At 57.6% G+C, this 21,698-nt stretch overlaps 1 protein-coding gene across 1 annotated transcript in view; it reads right to left on the reverse strand.

The window, feature by feature from the left end:
- Window positions 1-21,698, reverse strand: part of BCR (BCR activator of RhoGEF and GTPase) — a 98,751-nt gene that overhangs the window by 40,641 nt on the left and 36,412 nt on the right. Inside the window, exons 2-4 of the mRNA XM_024763684.1 lie at window positions 7,887-8,053; window positions 2,221-2,325; window positions 1,698-1,883 (exon numbers count right to left, since the gene is read on the reverse strand). Coding sequence (XP_024619452.1) covers window positions 1,698-1,883; window positions 2,221-2,325; window positions 7,887-8,053 — 458 coding nt within the window. The remainder of the gene's footprint in view (window positions 1-1,697; window positions 1,884-2,220; window positions 2,326-7,886; window positions 8,054-21,698) is intronic.

The raw sequence follows: 21,698 nt of genomic DNA on the forward strand, positions 1-21,698 counted from the left end.
CCCCACCCCCAGAGGACCGGCTTCCCTCGGGAGGGAGAACACTCCAGGGAAAGAGCACAGGAGGCCCGGGCAACCCTTTAATCAGGATTAGGGGTCCTCAGAGGTGGAATCTCGGTCACCCAGGCCTACCCAGCGCCCGCCTTCAAGGGCATCCCAAGATGGGGGCTCGCGGTGCTGGGAGGTGGCCTCTTTGCTGCCCCTTATATAGAGACATGCCCCACCAGGCTCCACCTAAAGAGACTGGCTCCCCCTTTAGACCCAGAGGTGGGGGCCTCCACACACATGAACCTCACACCTTGGAAGACAAACATCTATCCGGCAGCTCCATCTGAGAGTTTTCTCCATCATCCTCATTACCCACGTCTCAGTTCAGTGTTCACCCAAGCCTGGTCCCTTCCGGGGGTGGCCTGGCCAGTGCCAAGGGGTCCACCAACCCGCTTCATCTGATTACTAGATTTTCCCAATCCCATTGACTTTTTAAAAGCCGAATCCTTCGCTCCTCATGGGCCCCGAGGTCAGCAAATGGCCAGAGAAGGTCCCTGACCTGCCCCCATGGCCGCCTCTCCCTCCCTGTAACCAGGGATCCAGAGCTACGTCTGCCGAACGGACTCCCAGCCAGTTTGGGCCCACTGAGCCCTTGCAGAAACCCTTGTTCTGTCATCCAGCACCACCCACTCTCCAGTATTATGCCCCTGAAGGCAGGGGCAAAGCACTCTTCCTGGAGGCAGACAGACCAGGGGTACTGTCTGGGCAGGTCACCTCCTGCCCCTCGGCCTCCTCACTCGCACGGGGTGGGGCTGGGACCTGCCCGGTGGGGCTGCCTCTGCTCAGCTGAGACAGGGCACCCGCAGGCCCCCTTGAGCCCCCTGATCAGAGCTGAACCCACTACCCGGGGACCAGACGGCCTCACGGTCCCTCGGTTCACAGCCCGGCATGGCCGTCCCCAGGTACAAACCAGCCCTCCTGCCTTCCTCCAGCCTGTCCACAGGACACATCCTGATTCCTGCAAGGATCCAGGGAGCTGCTGTCACAGTCGCTAGCATTAAACGTGCATCCAGGTCCCCAGAATGGCTGCGGCGGGAGCTGGGGCCACACGCAAGGCCTGTTCTCACCACTTCCTCAGCTAGGGACCCCCTGGGGACCCAAGGGCTCCTCTCGTATGACCCTTTTATTGAACAGCCTTCCCTCCCCAAACTACTTTTTTTTTTTTAATTCTTGATTAATTCAAGAGCCTTTAATTCGCAGAACTGCAAAAATGATATAAAGTACAACAAACCCCCACTGTCCCCACCTGTGCTTGTCCCTCCAGGCTCTGCCTGCCCCAGTACCCCTGCCCAGAGTCTGAGTCCTGTTCCCAGGGCAGCGGCTTCTTTGTGGTCCAGAGGGGACCAGTCTGGAGACTGGGAACCTTGAGTAAAACTGAGCAGACCCGGAAAGGACCAGAGATGTCATTGGGGCCAGCAGAGGGAGGGAAGCCTCGCTTTCACGCGGTCCAGCCGTGGTGCTGTGGCGGCACTCCCTCCCCACAGCCCCACTTCGGCATCCCAGGCAGTAAGGTGTGTCCAGGACTCTCCCTCCCCATCATGCCCTCAGCAGCCTCGCCCGCAGGTGGCACCAGGCTCAGGGAGAGGCCTGGCCTCCGCCCGTCACCCCGTCACCCCCAGGAGGCTGCCGGGTCTCTGCTCCGGGTCACTCACCAGCTTCTGGAAGAGGTCGCCCACGCGCTGCTGGTGGCTCCACTGCTGCAGGCGGGGGAGGAGCCCGTCGTAGAACTCCTTGTGGATCTCATAGAGCTCAGGCACTTTGAAGAAGATGGTCTCGATCTGCTGGCTCGTCAGCACCGGCTGAGAGGTGGTGGCAGCAGCCTTCAAAGGTTTCATGGGCTGGAAGAGGGCACAGGTGACTGGCGGGGCAGCACAGGTGTCAGGGCTCGCCACTCGTCAAGTACATTGTGGCCACGTGACACACATGCTTTTATTTTTTAAATTCCATTAACAATAAAAATTTAAAGCCAGCTTGGTTTGGTACCCGAGTCTTTCACTGGCATCCACTGCCCCTTGGGGAGGCCCAACCTCCACAGAGGTGGCATGTCCTGCCTGCCCACAGGTGTGTCGAGGATCCTGGGAGGGTGGGCTGCTCCCAGGCTGACCTGGGACCTGGGATGCGTGAGCAGAGCTCGCCAGGGCCCATCCTGCCCGCTGGGCCCCAGCACCTCCTCACCAGCAGCAGCGCCTCCAGGTGGCTCAGGTAAGTCTCCTCGCTAGCCAGGATTCCAGACAGGACCCATTTCCTCATCTCTGAGCCCTTTTCCAAGTCCAGCTCACTCTGCAGGAGAAACGGACAAAAGTCAGACCTGGGGGAGGGTGCTTGAGGCGGCCCCTCTCAGAGAGGAAGCCAGCTTGTCAACCTGAGGACAAGCTTCCCGAGAAGGTTCCAGGTGGGATTAAATTAGGAAGGCATGGGGGTCCCGGCATGGCAGCTCGACTGTGGTCGCTGCAAATTCTGGATGGTCATCCAGCTAAGCCAAAGGCCACCCTTGGTCTTGACACCAGGAAACGGGCAGTTTGGAGCTGAGCAGGGTGGGCAAGGCCTCTCTCCACACCTTCTACCCGTGACTGAGGACTGGCTGTCCTGGAAGAGGCTGAGCCCAGGGGGCGTCGGACCCCCCACACGGCCACCCCGACTCCTTCTGCAGTTCCCCTCTCCTCTCCCAGTACCTGCCTCGCCGGCCTCTGTGCCACTGCCACCAGACCCTTGGACCGATCAGGCCCGGGCAGCGCCGCCTCCCTCCCAGCCACAGTGGTGGGGCTGGGGGCCGTGGCCACCTGCCCAAGGGAAAGCCCATCCCCTGGGTTCAGGGCCTTTGTCCCTTGAACCTGCTCTTCTGAGCCTGCTTTCTAGACTCTGGACCCGCATACATGTGGGCTACGGCAAGGTCCCCCCTTCCCTACTACTAAACGCCCCTACTGTATGTGGGGTGGTACTCCGCTGCCTTCGCGTCAGCACAGAGCTCACGCGCCCTCGGAGGCGGGGGGGAGGGTCCAAGATGGCTGGGAGACCACACTCCATCCCTAGTTGTGATGGCATCATGGGGGCGATGTGTCCCTGGTGCCCGAGAACGTGACTGTGTTCAGAGAAAGGGCCTTTAGAGAAGTAATCAAGTTAAAAGGAGGTCATCAGGGTGGGCCCTAGTCCAAAATGACTGGTATCCTTCTAACAAGAGACTAGGCGATCAAAAGGTACAAACTTCCAGTTAGAAAATAAATAAGCCCTGGGGATGTAATGAACAGCACGGTGACTATAGTTAATGAGACTGTATCGTATACGTGAAAGTTGCTGAAAGAATAGATCTTAAGAGTTCTCATCACAAGAAAAAAAGTTTGTAATCGTGTGGTGATGGATGTTGACTTACGGTTAGCGATCATTCTACAATATATATATATATATCAAATCGTTACGTTGTACACCTACAACGGATATGTTATATGTCAGTGCCTCAATATAAACAAGAACAAGAGAAGGAGATTAGGACACAGACACACAGAGTGGGAAGACACGGGGAGAAGACAGGCATCTCTAAGCCAAGGAGAGAGGCCCCGGGAAAAACCAACCCTGCTGACTTCCAGCCTCCAGAACTGGGATAAATCAACCTCTGTTGTTTAAGCCACATGGTCTGTGGCACTTTATTACAGATGCCCAGGAAACTCATACAGATGATGATTCCAAAGGCAATGAAACTGCTGTTTTCATCGACTTCCTGGCCACACCCCTCACTTGCTCCTGGACTACCAACAAGGCAATCTGGTGTCAGGTTGGCCATGCCCATGGCCTGTGCTCCACCAGGCTGAGGCTGCCCTCCCTCTGCCCGGCCTGTGCTGACCGGCCTCACTGTAGTCTGAGCGAGGCGCCAGACATCTGGGGCCCTGTGTCCAGAGAAGGGGACGTAACAGCCCTGCGCTTTCCGTCATTGGTTTCCCAGCCTGTGGGTGAATGGGAGACAGCTGTGTGTGCACACATGGGGGACAGCCATCAGAGTTTTGGCTTAGAGCCACTCCGGGGAAAGGACCCCCACGTCCCACACCAGAGGCCCCGTCCAGACCACGCTGGGCAGCGGCTCCAAGGGTGGGAGCCTCTGGGGCACAGTGCCCGGAACACACAGGTGCTCCACGAAGACTCACAGAATAAACCAACCAATGAGAGGATCCAGAACCACTGGCTGGGCCCTGGCTTGGCCGCATCTTTACAAAGCTCCAAGGGCCCCTCCAGGGAACCCCTGTCCGTGAGACAAGCGGGTCCTGGGGTCTAGGACCATCCATGCAGGCTGCTCTAGGCCCCCAGTGCCACCACTATCAGCACAGATGTGCAGGGTGAAGGGATCCCATCATCTCCTCTCACCTCAGATCACAGAGGCCACGTCGCGAGCGGAGGCGCCTCGGGGAAGCAAGCTCCCAGAGGACGCTGTGCGGACCCTGCACGTGCCTCCCAGCGGGTCCAGGGTGAAGGCTCGTGCGCCCGGGAACAACCCCACTACTGTGAGCACGGCCAGTGGGGCTGCTCCCACCGCCGCGCGGCCTGCAGAGCCGGGCGGAAAAGGCACGTAGGCAGGGCAGCGCCCGTCCAGCTCTCAGTTCCAGAGGGCGCAGCCAGCTCAAGGGAACGTCTGGGCGGGGGCGAGGGCACCTCTCCTCAGACTACAACCTTCTCCTGAGCCTCAAACGGGCCAGTGGCAGCAGACAGGGACGGCTCGTCTGGGCTTGGACACTGGCCCACCCCACCCGGAGGAGAGAGGGTGGAGGGGAAGTGCAGAAGAGAGAGCAAAGGCCAGGGTGGGGACCAGCGATGTTTACAACCCCACCTCGGCACGTGCCAGCGCGGGGGGAGGGCTGGTGAATGCACCCAGTCCAGACGCGAGACCGCAGGAGGAGGCTGGAGGAAAAGGGCGAGTGGAAGAAGGAAGGAAGGAGGCCTCCTCTCACTGCTGCCCGGGAGGGGAGAGGGCAAGGCAACACAACCCTGAGGCTAAAAGAACAAATAAAAAATAAAAAATGAACTGGGTGTGGCAAAACAAGGTAGGGAAGCTGAGGGAGGGACCCAGGGGAACAGAACTGCCACCTGCCAGCCAGCTGCCAGGCCCACCCCCACCCGGGGCCTGGGGTGATTGGGGCGCAGAACCTGGGCCGTGAGGGCTGGCTGCTCCCGGCTGGGATGTGGTGGTCAGCACAGCTGCAGAACAAAGGACACCACCTCCCCACAGGATAGCAGCCGGGGGTGATGCCCAGACCCTCATCTTTATCGCTGGCTGGCACTGCATAGTCATGGGTCCAGGGGAAACACAGGCAAGACTGGCAGGCACCTCTGAGAACGACCAGGGATGGAGAATGTCACTGACGCTCAGCGCTGGGACAGCCTCGGTCACCAGGATCTACCCTACATGGCCACCTGCATCCTTTCCACAGTGCCCCAGGCGAGGGGGGGGCCTGGCCTCTGCTGACCCCTTACCCACCCCTGGGGACGGGTATGCACAGAGCTGACCTGCACCCCAGGAGGCCACCGAGCCCCCAAGTTGCCATGGAGTCCCCAGGAAGGTCCTCCTGACAGCTCACCGCTCAAAGGGCCCAAGCTCGGCAGCCGGGGATGAGCCGCAGCCGGGGATGAGCCCCACCCGGGAAGGCAGGGACGGAGAGGGATGAGCAGGGACCCCTCCCCTGGCTGATGGGGATGACGCAGCTTTGACCTCGAGACCACTGTGCTTTCTGTGGGTGCTAGAAAGTGACAGCTGCATCGTCTTCAAACCCATAATCAAAGATGAAAGAAGGAAGTCTCACTGCAGAGCTGACGGGGGACCCAGAAAGTCAGGGCTGTGCCTGTCTCCAGGGGAGTGAAGGGTGCCCACCCTGGGGCTCCAAGCACCTAACCACGGGGCTTCTGGAACAAAACAGTGCAGCCCTCCTCTGATCAAGTCCCCATCTCACTCAGGTGCTTCCTGACACCTCTCTGAGCCAGGTGGCCTGCTGGGGACTGCAGCCCCCAGGCCTGGCAAGCAGGTGCAGCCTCTAGCCTTGTGTGTAACGTGAGAAATGCCTGTGGGCTCTGCGAGGCAGGAGGGGGTGAGCAACTGGATCTGGACAGGCTCCACAGCAGATGAGCCCCTCAACTGGGTGGGGGCTAAAACGTGGGGGCAGAACCCCAAGTCAGTGTGGCAGGGGTCTGAGGGCAGGAGCCCAGGGAGAGGTAGGTGGGCATCCAGCCGCACAGGGCCTGGGGCACAGGGAGGGCAGAGCAGCCTCCTCAAGGGGCCTGAAGTAGAGCAAGGTGGTGCGGGGGGAAGACAACCCTCAGGGACCACAGACGGACAGGGAAGACTGTCCAAGTTCAGGGCTCAGCCGTAACGATGCTTCTCTGTACCAAGTGACACCCACGATGCAGGAAGAAAGGGGATGCATCAAAAAAAGGCAAGGCAGGGCTCCCCTGGTGGCGCAGTGGTTGAGAGTCCGCCTGCCGATGCAGGGGACACGGGTTCGTGCCCCGCTCCGGGAAGATCCCACATGCCGCGGAGCAGCTGGGCCCGTGAGCCATGGCCTCTGGGCCTGCGTGTCCGGAGCCTGTGCTCCGCAATGGGAGAGGCCACAGCGGTGAGAGGCCTGCGTACCGCAAAAAAAAAAAGGCAAGGCAGTTGAGGGAAAGACTGTCAGCTGAGGGGTTGGGAAGGCTTCAGATCTGGTAGCTGTATGGTCTCAAGCAAGTCACTTTGCCTCTCTGAACCTCAGTCCCCTCGTCTGTAAAATGGTGCAACTGGCTGTTTGGTAAGAAGCTGCACGAGGGAGGTATGCATTACACATGGGCTCCCCCCCACTCCCGTTTCAGGACGAGAAGCCTGCCCAGCACGGTGGTCTTCAGAAATCACAAAAGCTAAAGAAAGAAGTAGTTCTGCAGCTAAGGCGCCAGCCCAGCGGAGAGGCCACTGCAGTGAAAAGATATGCTTCCAGCCACATGGAAAAGCAGAGTCCTCTCACTCTCTCTCTCTTTTTTTTTTTGCTGCGCTATGTGGCATGCAGGATCTTAGTTTCCCAACCGGGGATCAAACCCGTGCCCCCTGCAGTGGAAGCACAGAGTCTTAACCACTGGACCACCAGGGAAGTCCCTCTCTCTCAGTTTTAAACTCAGAGTGGAGATTACCCAGAAACAAGCTAAGCAGAAGGGGGAAGGTGTGTGTCCTCAGGGACAGTGGGACCAGAAAGACAGAGGTGCCCCAGGGACAGCACCCTCTCAGACCAAAAGGAAAGACCCCGACAGGTCAAAGGGGTGCCCGGCTGGGCCCTAATGCACCTCAGAAGTGCCCGCTTGAGCCCTGGGACCGCTGGGAGCGTGAGGACACTGAGCCAGGCTGGGCTGGCACACCAGCTCCGCCACCACCCCAGCCCTGTGCCCACGAGAGAGGCACCTGCAGGATGTGCCAGCCTGCACTCGCCATGGACCTCGGGGCCTCAGTTCTCCATCTGTAGAGTGGAGGTGATGGCGGGATCATTAATGACAATGAGACCTCAGGAGAGGGACCCTGGAAAGTGGATGAGTCATGTCAGCATCTCCTCTGGCAAAAAGGGGCCAGTGCTCTGGGTGTGGACACCGCCCTGCTCGGCACCCTGCTGGGGCCACCACCCCAGTTTCCGCTGCTTTAGACGGCAGCCGAGTTCTGGGCCTCAGCACGGTTGCCTGCCTCGTCCATGCCCCACCGACAGAGCCCCACGACCCCCCAGCTCATGCTCCCGGCAGGCGGTCCCCATGCACCAGATGGGGGAATAAGGGCTTTAGTGACTGACTTCCGACTGTTGGCTGTCCCATCACCCACTTGCTACCGCTGGCACCCGCCCTCCCACCCCAGGACTCACCACTTTGGTGGACTCCGGTGCATCCCGGCTGCCCCTGCCCTTGCTGCCGAGGTGGGGCGAGGAGGAGGGTGAGTCATCCATGTAGGGCAGCCCGTCCTGGTGCCGGCGCTGCTCCTCGGCCCGGTCCGTGGCACAGCCGTACCCCGGCGGCGTCCCGAATGGTGCATCTACGTTGCAGAGAAGCAGCCTGCGTTAGAGCCAGGAGAGGGGCTCCACGCCCCACCAGTCACCTACAGGCGTGGAACAGGGGCCTCAGGTAGGCTGACCTCACCTTCACAACTGACGGCACCCAAAGACGGCAGCGCGAGGAGGGGACGAAGCAGCAGCCCCCTGGTCAGGCGACACAAGGCTGGGCTTTCGACAGCTGTGGGGCAGCGGGAGGGGGCCCTGAAAGGTGGACCCCAAGTGCTAGTGTCTTGCTGTCAGGGACATTCTTTTCCCTTTGTGGGGTCCGACCTGATCCTGCTGACCTAGGTGCAGGGCCAGGAAACAGGATGCAGGCCTCTCCCAGCCGAGTGTCCCTGAGAGCACAGAGAGTGGCTTATGCTACAGCAGGCTCCCTATTTGGGGGTACCTAGTTATAGAGCTAACACCTTCCTACAGGCACCTGACGGCAGTCAGCCCCATCCCAGGCCAAACCACAAAGCCCACACATGCTTCCAAGCCCTTGGCCCTTTGGTAGCTCTGTTCCCAGAACCGTTCTAATTCAGGGGAGCCCCTCACTGGGACATCAACTTACAATGGCCCAGCCTGTTCCAAATCTCACATGAGGGTCACTTCTCGACCCCTTCCAAAGGGCACCTGGGATTTCCAAGAGGTCATCCTAACTGGGTTAAGTCACGTCACCATGACTCACCTGCAAGCAGCCCAAGGCTACAGCGCAGGTGGCCTCCGGGGCGGTCAGTCACCAGTTTACAACAACTGCCACCACCAAACACTGCCTAGGCCAGGCGGGCACAGGGCCCAGCACAGGGCCACTCTCGGGCTTCCAGAGCCTGAAGCGGGACTGTTCTCACTTCCTTCCGTGTGGGCAGCCTGGAGGAGCTCACTGCAGGCTAAGACCGGCTGCGGGCGCCCACACGGCCAAAGTCCCAGCTCCCTCCCACACCTCTGCCTCACCCCATTCCTCCACCTCCAGTCCCAGCTGGTCACATGCCTTCTAACAGGTGTCCTTAGCCCTGGCTACAGGGCAGCGTCACCTGGGGAGCTTTGAAAACAGACCGAGTCAGATACCCAGGGTGGCCTGGGCCCTGGTGGCTGTAAAGGATTCCCATCGGACCCCAGCAGACAGCCAGGGCAGAGATCCTGCACTACCCCCACTCGGCCTGGCACTGTGCTGGTTGCCATGCCGATCCGCCCATGTCCCTGGTGTCTGCACTCAGGTGCCAGCCGCAAAGGCCAGGCTGGGTTCTGCCTGTGTGTGTGTCCACAGGAGGGTCCCAGCAGAGGCTAGTTCTGGGGTGAGTGTAGCAGGAGGACCCCAAGAGCTGCACAGAGGCACCCCGGTACCTCTTAATCCCATGGACCCTTAATCCACGGGCCATCATAGGGGCTTTAGTTACCAAGGTCGTTGTGTTATCACCCACAGACCCCCTGGACTTTGGGTTTTGTATTGTCCTTGCAGGACAGTCCGAGGCCATGGTCAAGTTCTGCCTCCTCCTCCTGAGTATCTGCAATGGCACTTCACTAGCTTTCACTCAGGATCCCCAAGGACAGCTGGGGAGGGGTCAACTGTATTAAAACCCACAAAACCCTGTTAATGCAGAACCCTAATTCCATACCCCACCCTCCAAGACAGGTCTGACTCCAGCTCCCACTTCCTTCTGGGAATCACAGGTTTGTTTGCTTGTTTAAATAAAATAAACACGAGGCCTTCTTTTCCTAAATTACAGCAACCCCTACTCGAAACTTGCCAACCACAGGAGCTGCTTCTGACGGCAGCTGGGCACGGGCGGAAGGCTTCAGCTGCCGAGGCCTCACTCCCCTCGAACCTGAATGGTCTCCCCGGGCCACGGGGCTCTCTGCTCTGGCCCTGCAACCTGGGACTCACCCTCCAGGTGGGGCAGGTGGGCAGCTCTAAGCCGTGGTAGGAATGTCTCAGAAGCGAGAGGCTCTGGTCTTGTCCAGGGGGCTGCACACCTGAGATGGTGCGGTTCACGTAAGCCGTCCATGTCTCAGTTTTGCTGACTTAAAATTGGGCCTGTGAACTCGACAATGGATAGAGGCCCCCTCAGCTCTAAAACATCACTGTCACTCTTTAGGGCGGCCAGCCATGCCCTCCCCACCTCCTTCAACAGGTCCCATCCTCTGCCCCCAACTCCTCCTCTGGGCCCGGCTTTTCCATTAGCTCAGAATTACCAGCGTCCACATATCCTAAGAACCTTTGAACTGTTTTTTAAAAAATAACAATCTTGGGCTTCCCTGGTGGCGCAGTGGTTGAGAGTCCACCTACAGATGCAGGGGACACGGGTTCGTGCCCCGGTCTGGGAAGATCCCACATGCCGCGGAGCGGCTGGGCCCGTGAGTCATGGCCGCTGAGCCTGCGCGTCCAGAGCCTGTGCTCCGCAACGGGAGAGGCCACAACAGTGAGAGGCCCGCGCTCCGCAAAAAAAATAAATAAATAAAATAAAATAAAAAATAACAATCTTAAAAAGTCAACATATTCTTTATCGCCTGGAAGAACACTGAGCACGCCACCTGATTCCCAGGCCCGTGACTGCGCTGAGCTCGTGACCAAGGTCAAATCGACACTGAGTCTCCAGTAAGAACTTCAGGGTCAGGCTCAGGGCCCCAAGGCTCACCCCAAGAACTGCAAGAATTCATGTTTGTGAAACCACGTGCTGGTTCCACGATATCCCGGCTACAACATGGTGCAAAACCAAGTCATCGCCCCACCCCGTGAGGGTCTGCTGGCCCGTGTCCAGGGGGACCATAGGCTCCGACGTGGATGCTTCACCCCCACCAGGTGAGACTGAGGGGCCAGATTTGCAGCCAGATGCCATGGCGTAGTGAGGAGGCTCCCTGGCAACTAAAAACCCAGCCATCTTCCCTCTGCACACACCTCCCCAAACCGACGTCTGAGGAACTGATGCTTTTAAGCCTGAGTTCTGGATGGCTGGCCACCCCTTCTGCATCCCACCTGAGGGCTCAGTCTACTGTCCAGCTCATCTGGACTCAGCACCCCTCATTTCAATGACCCCCCCCCAAGACTGCTCCGATGCAAGTGTGATGGGCGGGAAGAAAGCCCTCAGTTGCCTCTTCCTGCTTCTAACCAGCACACAGGGACCTGCCTTCCTCTCACCCTGTGGGAGGGTTTTCATACCTGAGGTCCCCACACCACAGGGGTCCCCCTCCTCTTGAGCACAAGGTGCATTCTTTGGGGATTTGGAAAGCCACTGTCTCCCCAGAACCAGAGCAAAGTGAGAGAGAGGCCTTGTTCTCCCCTCCTCTGCCAGCAACACCCAGCAGGAAAACCTCTCTGGGCCTGGCCACTTGGTGACACGGTGGCCGCTGAGGCCAGGCACTTCCTGCAAAGCTCTACCCAAGGCTGAAGCCAAACACAGGAAAGAAGCGGGCATGGGCCTGGGATCCCATGGCTTCTAGAGGCTCAGTGAGATGAAGGAGGCTCAACCCAACTCAGAGCCAGAGGGGAAGGGGGAAATGGAGGGAGGGGGAAGGGAGGGAGGAGGGACAATCCTGCTTTTGCCATTCACTTTATAAGAGAGGAGCTGAGTATTTTTAGATTCAGGGGTGTCTCTCCAAAGCATCCCAAAGGTACTCAGTCATGATGTTTGGATTCGTAATTGCTAAAAAGTCATGGAGGAGGTAGCTGGGTCACTGAAAGGAAGGGAAGGAAGATAGAGTCTTACTAACAAAGTAGGAGAGATGTCAATGGACAGAAGAGGAGATCCTGAAAGATGGTGTTTAGAGAAGGAGGAATTGGGGGACGGAGGGGAGGAGTAGGGAGTACTTAGTGTGGAAAAAGGTTTGCACAGTGAAATCTGAAACCTCCTCTCCAGGCAAGTTGGCTCAGCAGCCTCCAGCCAAGCACTCTGCAAATCTAAAATCCATCCTCCAATGCAAGGAAAGAAGGCAGCCCCCCCCCCCAAAAAAAAAGCAGAAGGAAAAGGGTCGGTTCGGTTGGGGGGGGGTCCCAGTCGGTGCCCAGGTCCCATCCCCTTCTTACACCTCAAGGACGACACTGGTTTAAAAAACTCCTTGAAAAAATTAAACATAGAATTCCTATATGATCTAGCAATCCCACGTCTGGGTATGTACTCAAAGGAATTGAAAGCAGGGACACGAACAGATATTTGCACACCCAAGTTCACAGCAGCACTATTCACAAGAGCCATCGATGGGATAAACAAAATGTGGTCTATCCATATATCCATACGATGGAGAGTATCACTCGACCTTAGAAAGGAAGGACATTCCAATATCTGCTCGCAATGTGGATGAACCCTGAGGATGCCGTGTTAAGTGAAATGGGCCGGTCACAGAAAGACAAATTTACTCTATGACTGCACTTACAGTCAAATTCATAGACACAGAACATGGAATGGTGGTTACCGGGGGCTGGGGGTAGAAGAGAATGGAGTTACCTTTTAATGCGGACAGAGTTTGGTTCAGGAAGATGAAAGGAGTCCTGGAGACGATGGTGGGGATGGCTGCTGAACGGCACACTGACAATGATTAAAGTGGTCCACTTTATGCTGCGCACGTGACACATTCCTAAGCCCCTCCCGCCATTGGCAATGGTGAGGTGGTGGTACCGGGGGAGCAAATGAGGGCGGCTTCCCTTAATCTCTAGCAGCCCCTTGGCAACCACACCTAAAATAAGCACAAAATAAGCATAGAATTGAAACTTCCGAGGGTGTGCTCCCTGAGAGAGGTCTGGGTGATGGCCACCTAGGCTCCAGGACACCCTCCCACCTCTGTACTGTTGAGCAATAAAGACAATAGGGAAGCCTGGGCTTTCTCTGTAAATGCAGCCTCAAGGGCAGCCCCTGCCATCACGCTGCCCACCCGTCAACTTGGCAGAGCCGCACGCCACGCCGGGTCCGAGCCACCCTTCTCCTCTGAGTTTACACACCCCTTCCCGGGCCTCTTCCCTGTCCACCTGCATTCTCCCCAGCCAGGATGGATGAGATCCCTGCCAGTCGGGCTCCTGAGGTCAGAGGAGGACCTGGCCCATCGCAGACCCGTGCCTGCAGCCCCCCGATGCTGTCCTCCCTGCCCTGGCAGAGCCACGCCACACCAGCCCAGAAAGCGCCACCTGCCCCCGGACCAGCCTCAGTCCCTCAGCCCCTAACAGGGCCCCCAGGAGCCTCGACACGCCCCTCCTCATTTCTGCTTTTGCACCTCAGGGAGCGAGACCCCCTCCGAGGCCTCTGCCGGGCCCTGCGGGACCCCCGCTGCAGGACTCCCATGAAACGTGTGCCCGGACCGCTGGCTGCTCACCTCCTGGGGGCAGCCGAGCAGGGGGGCCCTCCCGGACCGGAGGTGCCTGGAGGGTCCCCAGTTCCCACCTCGGCTACCTTGCTGCTGCGAGATCCCGGGCCCCGTCCCACCCCTCAGGTCAACGTGCCCTCCCCACCCCATGAGTCTGGAGCAGGCCCTCAGGAGGAGCAAAGGTTACAGCTCTCAGCCCTCCCTGCCCAAAACAGACAAGGGACGAAGGAGAGAGGCCTGGGGAGCAGGGAGTGGCTCACTGATAAATACACATGGGGTCAAGAGGACACAACAGGCGACTTCCCTGTCGGTCCAGCGCTTAAGACTCCGTGCTTCCACTGCAGGGGGCACGGGTTCCATCTGGGAACTAAAATCCTACAAGCGGCGTGGCGCGGCCAAAGAAAAAAATAGAAGATAGAACAGGAAAAGGGGCACCGGGAACTCGGGTGGGGCGACAGGAAGACCCTGGCAGCGGGTGGTCTCCATCCCCGTTGACACCGCCAGCAGAGGGCTGGGCTGTATTTATTTACAAAGTTAAAAGCAGATCAAATACTGGCTTCCTTCCTGCGTCTCGGTCAGCTGCAGCGTTGAGGCAGCCCTGGAGCCCTCACCACATCGCATGGTGTCTGCAGAAGCCCCCTTCCCGGCTCCTGCCCTCCTCTCCCGGTCCCACACCCCTTCCTGGTCCCAGGGCAGCAGCACAGTGGTGCTGGTGGTGCAGTGCTGGGTACTTTCACAGATAGCAGCTCACATCCTTGCGGGGGGTCCTGCCAGGTAGGCATCGCCCCTCTGGGAGAGGCTCAGAAAACTGGGCGGGGAGGGAGGTCCAGGTCTCACCAAAGGGCCCACAGGCTCCACGGGACACAGCTGACTCTGGACCCCACACTCATCCTGAGCTTTGAGCCCTCCTCCTCCTGCTGCCCTGTGTGCTGAGAGCAGATTCCATCTGTGGGACGGGCCACTGGTCCTGGGGCTCCGTGTCCAAGGCTGGCTCCTTTATTTGTAGCAGAACTTGGGTACAGTCAGAGGATGTCTGTGGTGCTACAGGGAAGTAAGCTCCCCAGTGAAAAACCCTCAAATCTTTGATGTAGCAAGTAGGTATTTTTGCCAAATACCTGCTGACCTTTGCCCGGCACAGCCTCTGGGCCAGGCACAGGGCTGGCCACCCACCCACATCATCTCCTTGAATCCCTGCCCCCATCCCCTTAGGGGGCAGGAACTTCCAGATGCCCATTTTTCAGACAGGAAAACTGAGTCTCCGAGAGAAAAACTACACCCAGGTCCGCCGTGTGACCTGCCTAGTTCGGTCACCTTCCAAACACGTTTCAAAGCGAAGACATTTCTAAAAAGCCGAACTGATAACCGTATGACTCAGCAATTACCCTCCTGAGGTATGTAACTCAAAGAGATGAAAACAGGTATTCAAACCAAAACTTGTACCAGAACGTTCAAAGGGCACTCTCTTTTGCAATATTTCAAAACAGTCAAAAGGTAAAACAACGCAACTATCCCTCAACTGATGAATGGATCGGGAGGGATAAATCAGAAGCCTAAGGGTGAACACACACACCACTATATATAAGACAGATAACCGACAAGGACCGACTGTATAACACAGGGAACTCTACTCAATATTCTGTGATAATCTATATGAGAAAATAATTTAAAAAAGAATACATGTATATAACTGAACCATTTTGCTCTACACCTGAAGCTAACACAACACTGTAAGTCAACTATACTGCAATAAAATAAAGCAAAAAAAACTGATGAATGGATAAGCACATTGATACACCAAAGTGGTCTATCCATACAAGGGAATATTATTCAGCCTTAGAAAGGAAGGAAGTATTTACACAGGCTACAGCATGGATGAATCTCCCAAACATTATGCCAAGAAGGCAGCCCCCAAAGACCCCACTTACTGCCTGATCCCATTTATATGAAATGCCCAGAGGAGGCACATCCATAGAGACAGAAAGCAGGTACCTAATGAGTATGGGGCTTCCTTTCAGGATGCTGAAGATGTTTGGGGGGACTTCCCTGCTGGTCCAGTGGGTAAGACTCTGCACTCCCAATGCAGGGGGCCCAGGTTTGATCCCTGGTTGGGGAACTAGATCCTGCATGCCGCAACTAAGAGTCCGCAATGCCGCAACTAAGACCTGGCGCAGCCAAAAAATAAATATTAAAAAAAAAAAGAAAACGTTTGCGAACTAGATAGAGGCGGTGGTTGTACATTATGAATAAACTAAGTACCAGTGAGCGGTTCACTTGAAAATGTTTAGTTTTCTGTTGTATAATTTCATCTCAACAACATAAAACAGAACAAAACGGACCTGATTTTCTCTCTTAAACAGGGACCTCAGAACATAATCCAGCCATTTCCTGAAGACCCGGAGCATCGTTCCGGACAGAGGTCAGTACGGCCTGGCACTGTAGCCCCAGGCCACCCACGGGCAGTGAGAGGCTGCCGCGCTTTCTGAGATATCTGGGTGGTTCTTCTGTTTTCTCCTCCACCGTCAGGCTGGCAGCTGTCCCTTCTTGCAACTACACCACGTGGGTCAAAATCCTTTCCATCGAGACATCCCCCATCCAGTCAGCCGCTGCATCCTGGCGAGAGCCCGCCGTCAGAGCCCGTGGTTCTGTGGGAGAAGGAGGGGCAGAGAGGGCACCCCAGGAACCAGGACCTCTCAGCCTTCATGCTGCCACCCCAACAATGACATCACCATGCCAGTGTGGCAAGTCCCAGCTGCCCGGGCAGGGGGAGCTCACAACTCAGACTAGCGTGTGCCACACAGAAGGCCCTGAGGCTGGTTAAGTCCCCACAACAGGCCGGAAGATGCAGTCGGGAGGGGCCTGAGCTCCTCTCCAGGCAGCTCCAGGTGCCCAGGCTGAGCTCTTGGGGTGATGGGCCGACAGCTCCCACGGCCCCTCCCACCCAGCGTTTGGGTTCCAGCTGGGTGGAGCTTGAATTGCCTGAAGGTCAACTCTGCCCAGGACTTTCAGCACTAAAGCCCGAGTGCCCCCAGTGTGGGCAGACGAGGACCCTCCCCAGTCAGCATCTAGAACATTATCAAAGGACTCTCTTCTGTCTCCAAGGACCCACCTGAGCCTTTTGCTCCCAGATCCTCGGGAAGGGAAAGATCACTTATGCTCTGGGCCTGGGCCGGAGCCAGCTGGTGCTGGGAGGGGCGGGCGGAGGCTGCAGCACCAGCTGCGGGGAGCTGCAGCCCTGAGGCCAGGATGATGTGACTGTTACTCTGCATAGCCTGGCTCCGTGACCACGGCGGCAGTTTGCCCTCAGACAATCAAACTAATGTATGTACTGAGCACCCAATACTCAACCAAGACATAGGGCACCCCTGACTCATGCTGGGCACCACAGACCCAGCCCCTGCCCCCGGGGGCTGCAGAACCCCAGGAGTCACGTGACACATGCATCATGGCAAGGCCACCGATGAGGGGCAGCTGGACCCTCAGGCGGGCAGCAGAGACCGTCTCCCCGGGGAAGTGACCATGGAGTGAGGGGGCAGACGCTAGTTCCCCCAGAACGCGAGGCAGGAAGGACAGAAGAGGAGGCCGTGTGAGGATGGGGGCAGAGGCTGGAATGATGCGGCCACAAGCCAAGGAGTCCGCGGGGCCACCAGAGCTGTACACGGCCCGGCCCCAGCTTCACTTAGTAAAGTGAAGCTTACTTCACCAAGTAAGTTGGACTTACTTCTGCCTCCAGAACCGGAGAGCACACACATTTGTTGTTTAAGCCAGTGTGATAATTTGTTATGGCAGCCACAGGACACTGACACAGATATACAGATATAGCCCATGGCCTGGAAGTGGTGCCATGGAGTCAGAAAAGAGACGGCCGGCCCGAGGGATCCAGAAGGGCTTTACAGAGGTGAGGTCCGTATGAGACAGAAGGACTGGGCCTTCAGCCAGCAGAGACGCTGGAGGGGGTCGGGGCCTCCAGGGTCCCGCATGCGGGAGGCTGGGAAGGTGACGTGCGGGAACTAGAGGAGAGGCGGCAGCAGTCCTCCTGGGGAAGCTGTGAGCTGCGGGCCGAGGACTCGGGCTTCATTTAGGAGGAATCAGGGGCCTCGAAGGTCTGCAGCAAGAGTGGGGCCCGGGGGCCGGCGACACTGGCAGGATGTCTGGGTGTGGCGCTGGAGGAGGGACCAGCCGGAGGCTTCTGTGACGGTCACTCCAGGTGAACCGGTAGAGGGCCCAGCTTCAGTGGGAACAGACAGCAAGACATGGACACACAACAGACAGGGCCAGAACGAGGGGCTTGGACGGAGGGGAGGAACAGACCTCAGGGAAGGAGGTGGGAGGAGCGCAGCGGTGAAGGCAGCAGGATGGCACCTGCAAGAGGGCAGCGCCAGGCACAGGACCGTGGTCTAAGAGTGGAGGGGAAGCCATCAGCGTGGTCCCTCCTTGCTGGCCCAGGTGCCCGGCCAGGAGGCAGGTCACGGTCACTGCACGGCTATGCCCCCCTCCCCCAGCCCATTCCCACTCCAAAGAAGAAACACGGAGGGTAGGAAAGAAAAGATGGCAGGAGGGAAGGGCTCCCTACCTGGTGGACACCACATGGAGCCCAGCCCAGGGCCCAGCCACCGGCAGGAGGACCCACCTTCCCCACTTCCGCCTCGGCACTGCCCCTCCTGCAGGAAGCCTGGGGAGGGTCCAGAAAGGAGGTACGTGTACACCGTGTTCACAGCAGCATCATTCGCAACGGCTGAAAGGTGGGGTCAACCCACGAGTCCACTGGCAGTGGAATGGATGAGCCAAATGCGGTCCAGCGACAAAATAGAACATCACTCAGCCTTAAAAAGGCAGGAAGTTCTGCTCTGCCTGATGGGCATGGATGAGCCTTGAGGACACTATGTAGTGAAATAAGCCAGTCACAAAGGACAGATGCTACAGGGTCCACTGGTCTGGAGACATTGGTTTGCTCAGGCTACCATAACAAGATCCCACAGACTGAGTGGCTTAAACAACAAAAACTTATTTTCTCCCAGTTCTGGGAGCTGAAGTGTGCCAGCTGGGTTGGTTCTAGGGCGAGCTCTCTTCCTGGTGTGCAGATGGGTGGGCTCTGGCTGAGTCCTCATCCGGCCCTGTCTGGTTGCATGTTCATGGACACAGTGGGTGTAGCTCACTACTACCATTGGGGGTTAGGGCTTCAACAGACGAACTTTAGGGGGACATCAGTCCATGACCTGTGAGATGCCCAGGTCAGGTAAATTCACAGAGCCACAAAGTAGAATGGTGGTGCCGGGGGGGGGGGGGAAGGGGGAGTGAGGAGATGGATGGTGGTGATGGTTGTACAACAACGTGAATGTACTTAACCCATTGAGCTATACACTAAAAGATGGTTAAGGTGGTAAATTTTACGTCGTGTATATTTTAACGCACACACACACACACACACACACACACACACACACACACACACAACAAATGATCTGCCAGGTTTGGAGATTTAAGAAACAAAGAACGGCAGTGTTACGGGTTGCACTGTGTCCCCCGGATTCATATGCTTAAGTCCTAACCCCATTACATCAGAGTGTGACCTTCTCTGGAGACAGGGCCTTTACCAAGTTGAAATGAGGTCATTAAGGGTGGGTACAATCACAACATAATCGTGTCCTTGCAAAAAGGGGAAATTTGGAGACAGCCTGGCACACAGAGAACGCCCCGTGAGCAGGAGGCCAGCTGTCTACAAACCAAGCAGGGCTCGGCACACCTCCACCCTCCCAGCGCACAGGGGGCTGCGGCCCTGGCCTTGAGATTCCGCATTTTGTTTCTAGGCCCTGACTCTGCACCTGTTCCACCACCTCCCCACACAGAGAGGACCGGGCACTCTGGCCCTCTCCTCCTGCAGCACGAGCCCTGGGCTCCCCCTCTCTTCCTCCCCTGTCCGCCAAGCGAGGCCTGGCCCTGCCTTTCCCACAGGCAGAGGCCCTGGCACCCAGCTCCACGAGCAGCTCAGGGGCTCAGGGGGAGTGACCAGAGTACCCTTATCTCGGCCACCGGCCCGGAGGGCCCGTTTATCTCTCCTTTCCACGCGGTTCAAAGGAAGCTGGTGCTGAAGTGGCGCATGCAGGCACCGACTCCACAACAGGAAGATGGCGTGGGCGCGGGTCCCTCGGCACCAGCCGCCCCACGTGGTCACTCTTGCTGCCCAGGGACACACCTCTGGCCCCAGGGCTCTCCTGTCCGGAGGGCTGCCTCAGAGGTGGCATTTGTACTGTTGACTTGATTAACTGTTCTTAGAGCTCTCAGTAGACTGGACAAGGGGACATTCAGGGTGACCTGCCTGCAGCACCAGGGTCCAGGTGGGGCCGGCTGCTGGCAGTGCCCGGGGTAGACACCGTTTCTTACAGAGCTCAGTTTCCACCTCTGCCTCCGGGAGGGTCAGAGGTTCCGAACTCTGAGGCACCTGTGAGCAGGGGAGGGCAGAGGCCGAGAGGGGAGCCCACTCCCCACCTGACGTCTGCTGTGGTGCCGTGTGTGCCCGGAGCCCCTTCGCTCATCAGGGCAGGAGGGACTCCCTCCCGGACCTGGGCAGAGCAGCCCCCAATGAGCCCAGAGCTGGAGTGTGGGGGGGAGGTGGGGAGGAGCCTGGAGCTGAGTGCTCTCCGGTCCTCTTGGCACCATGGTGCGGCAACAGTCTCGGAGACCTCACTGCAGAGCCGGCACTGGGGCAGCTGGCCCAGCTGCTGCGGGGAGGATGTGCCCGAGTGTGTCTGGAGTGGAACTGAGGTCAGCTCCCCCGAAACGTGTGTGAAGCAGTGAAAGAAGCAGTTTGGGGTTGTGCCTTGGCTGCCCCCTTCCACGTACATACAGGGAACTCCGGCCATGGGGGACCTGGACCAAAGGCATCACCGGAGCCCAGAGCGGCTCAGGTGGTGATTATTGGGGGGCTTCCTCTCTGTGCAGCTCCAGGACCACTCACTCGGTGGACCCCACCCTGCTTCTCTGACCCCACCGACGGCAGGCTGGCCAGGTGCAGGGCGTGGGCTCTGCCAAAGCAAAGATGGCCGGCCGGAGACCAGACTGCGGGGCCCCTGCTTGGGGCTCTCACACCCAGGGACTCGGAGGGTGTGGGCTGAGCGCCCTCCTGCCCAGTCTGTGCTGGAGGCTGATCAGGGCTTTGATTTAGGGGAAATCCCTGTGGGTCTGGAGGAGGCCAGGGTGACCCAGGGCTTGGCCCTCATTTTCAACCTCTGGCATCACGGGCTCCAGCAGATAAGGGGGTGGGGGAGAACTGTAGGCCTAAGGAGTCCACAGTGAGTCCACAGTGAGTGACCGCTGGCCCCCAGTCTTCCTTACCCAAGGCTCATCTACCTTTCTGGCCTCTGCCATCAGGAAGCTTGGGGGCCAGTTGGCACAGTTCATGCACCCCAGGGACCTCAAACACTCTTTGGACCTTCATTTTTGTTTTCTTCCCATGGTCTTATTTCACAGTTTAATTTCTGAGAGCTGCCTCAGTCCTTCTGAAAACAGGCAAATAAAACCTACAAAAACACACGGTCCACCCAGCCTGGCAAGCTCCCTGGCCCACATCCTGCTCTCCTTCCTTGGGACCTGGAGGCCCTGGTGCAGTGGGAGCCCCTCCTCTGGGAGGGGCAGGGTGGGGCGTCTCCCGAGAAACCCTACAAACCTCCTCCTCAGGCTCCATTAAGTGATTCATTTCCTACAAGTGTCCCGTGCTGTTTTCCAGCACAATCTCTGTTCTATATGAATCAAGATACTGGCTCACACTTTCTGCCATGACTGATGTGTTTTCCCTTTAGAAATATTCTTTCCACAGGGCCCAGTCATTCTTCTATAAAAGTGAGTGTGAGTGGTGTGTGTGTGTGTGTTTTACCTCTGCTGTATGTGAAGGGAGCTAATACATTCTTTTTGTCTTACGGTGTGTCACCTGTGCTGATGGGTTCTCGGCAGAGTTGAAGGAAGAGTCTCCCAAGCTGCATACCAAATTTCTAGGTCTATGGTGATGGCAAGAAACAGCCAGGTTATGAAACTGAGGAGAGGAAGGTGGTGGGGACTTATCCCGGTTACTAGGGCCGGGGTCAGCAAACTATGGCTCAATCCGGCCCACAGCTCGCTTTCGTAAATAAAGTTTTACTGGAACACAGCATGCTCATTGGTCTCTGCAAGACATACAGCTGCGTTCGCGCTGTGATGACGAGGTTGAGTAGTTGTGACAGATACCACATGGCTTGCAAAGCTGAAAATGTTTACTAGCTGGCTCTTTGCAGAAACAAGGTAGCTGACTCCTGGTTTAGGATAAAAAGCAGAGGTGGAGAGGCCCCAGAATAATGGCTCTGTGTAAAGGGAGTCACTTCTCAGCAGTTT

Source organism: Neophocaena asiaeorientalis, unplaced genomic scaffold (assembly GCF_003031525.2).
Source record: "Neophocaena asiaeorientalis asiaeorientalis breed wild unplaced genomic scaffold, Neophocaena_asiaeorientalis_V1.1 scaffold110, whole genome shotgun sequence".
In the NCBI taxonomy this organism is placed as follows: domain Eukaryota; kingdom Metazoa; phylum Chordata; class Mammalia; order Artiodactyla; family Phocoenidae; genus Neophocaena; species Neophocaena asiaeorientalis.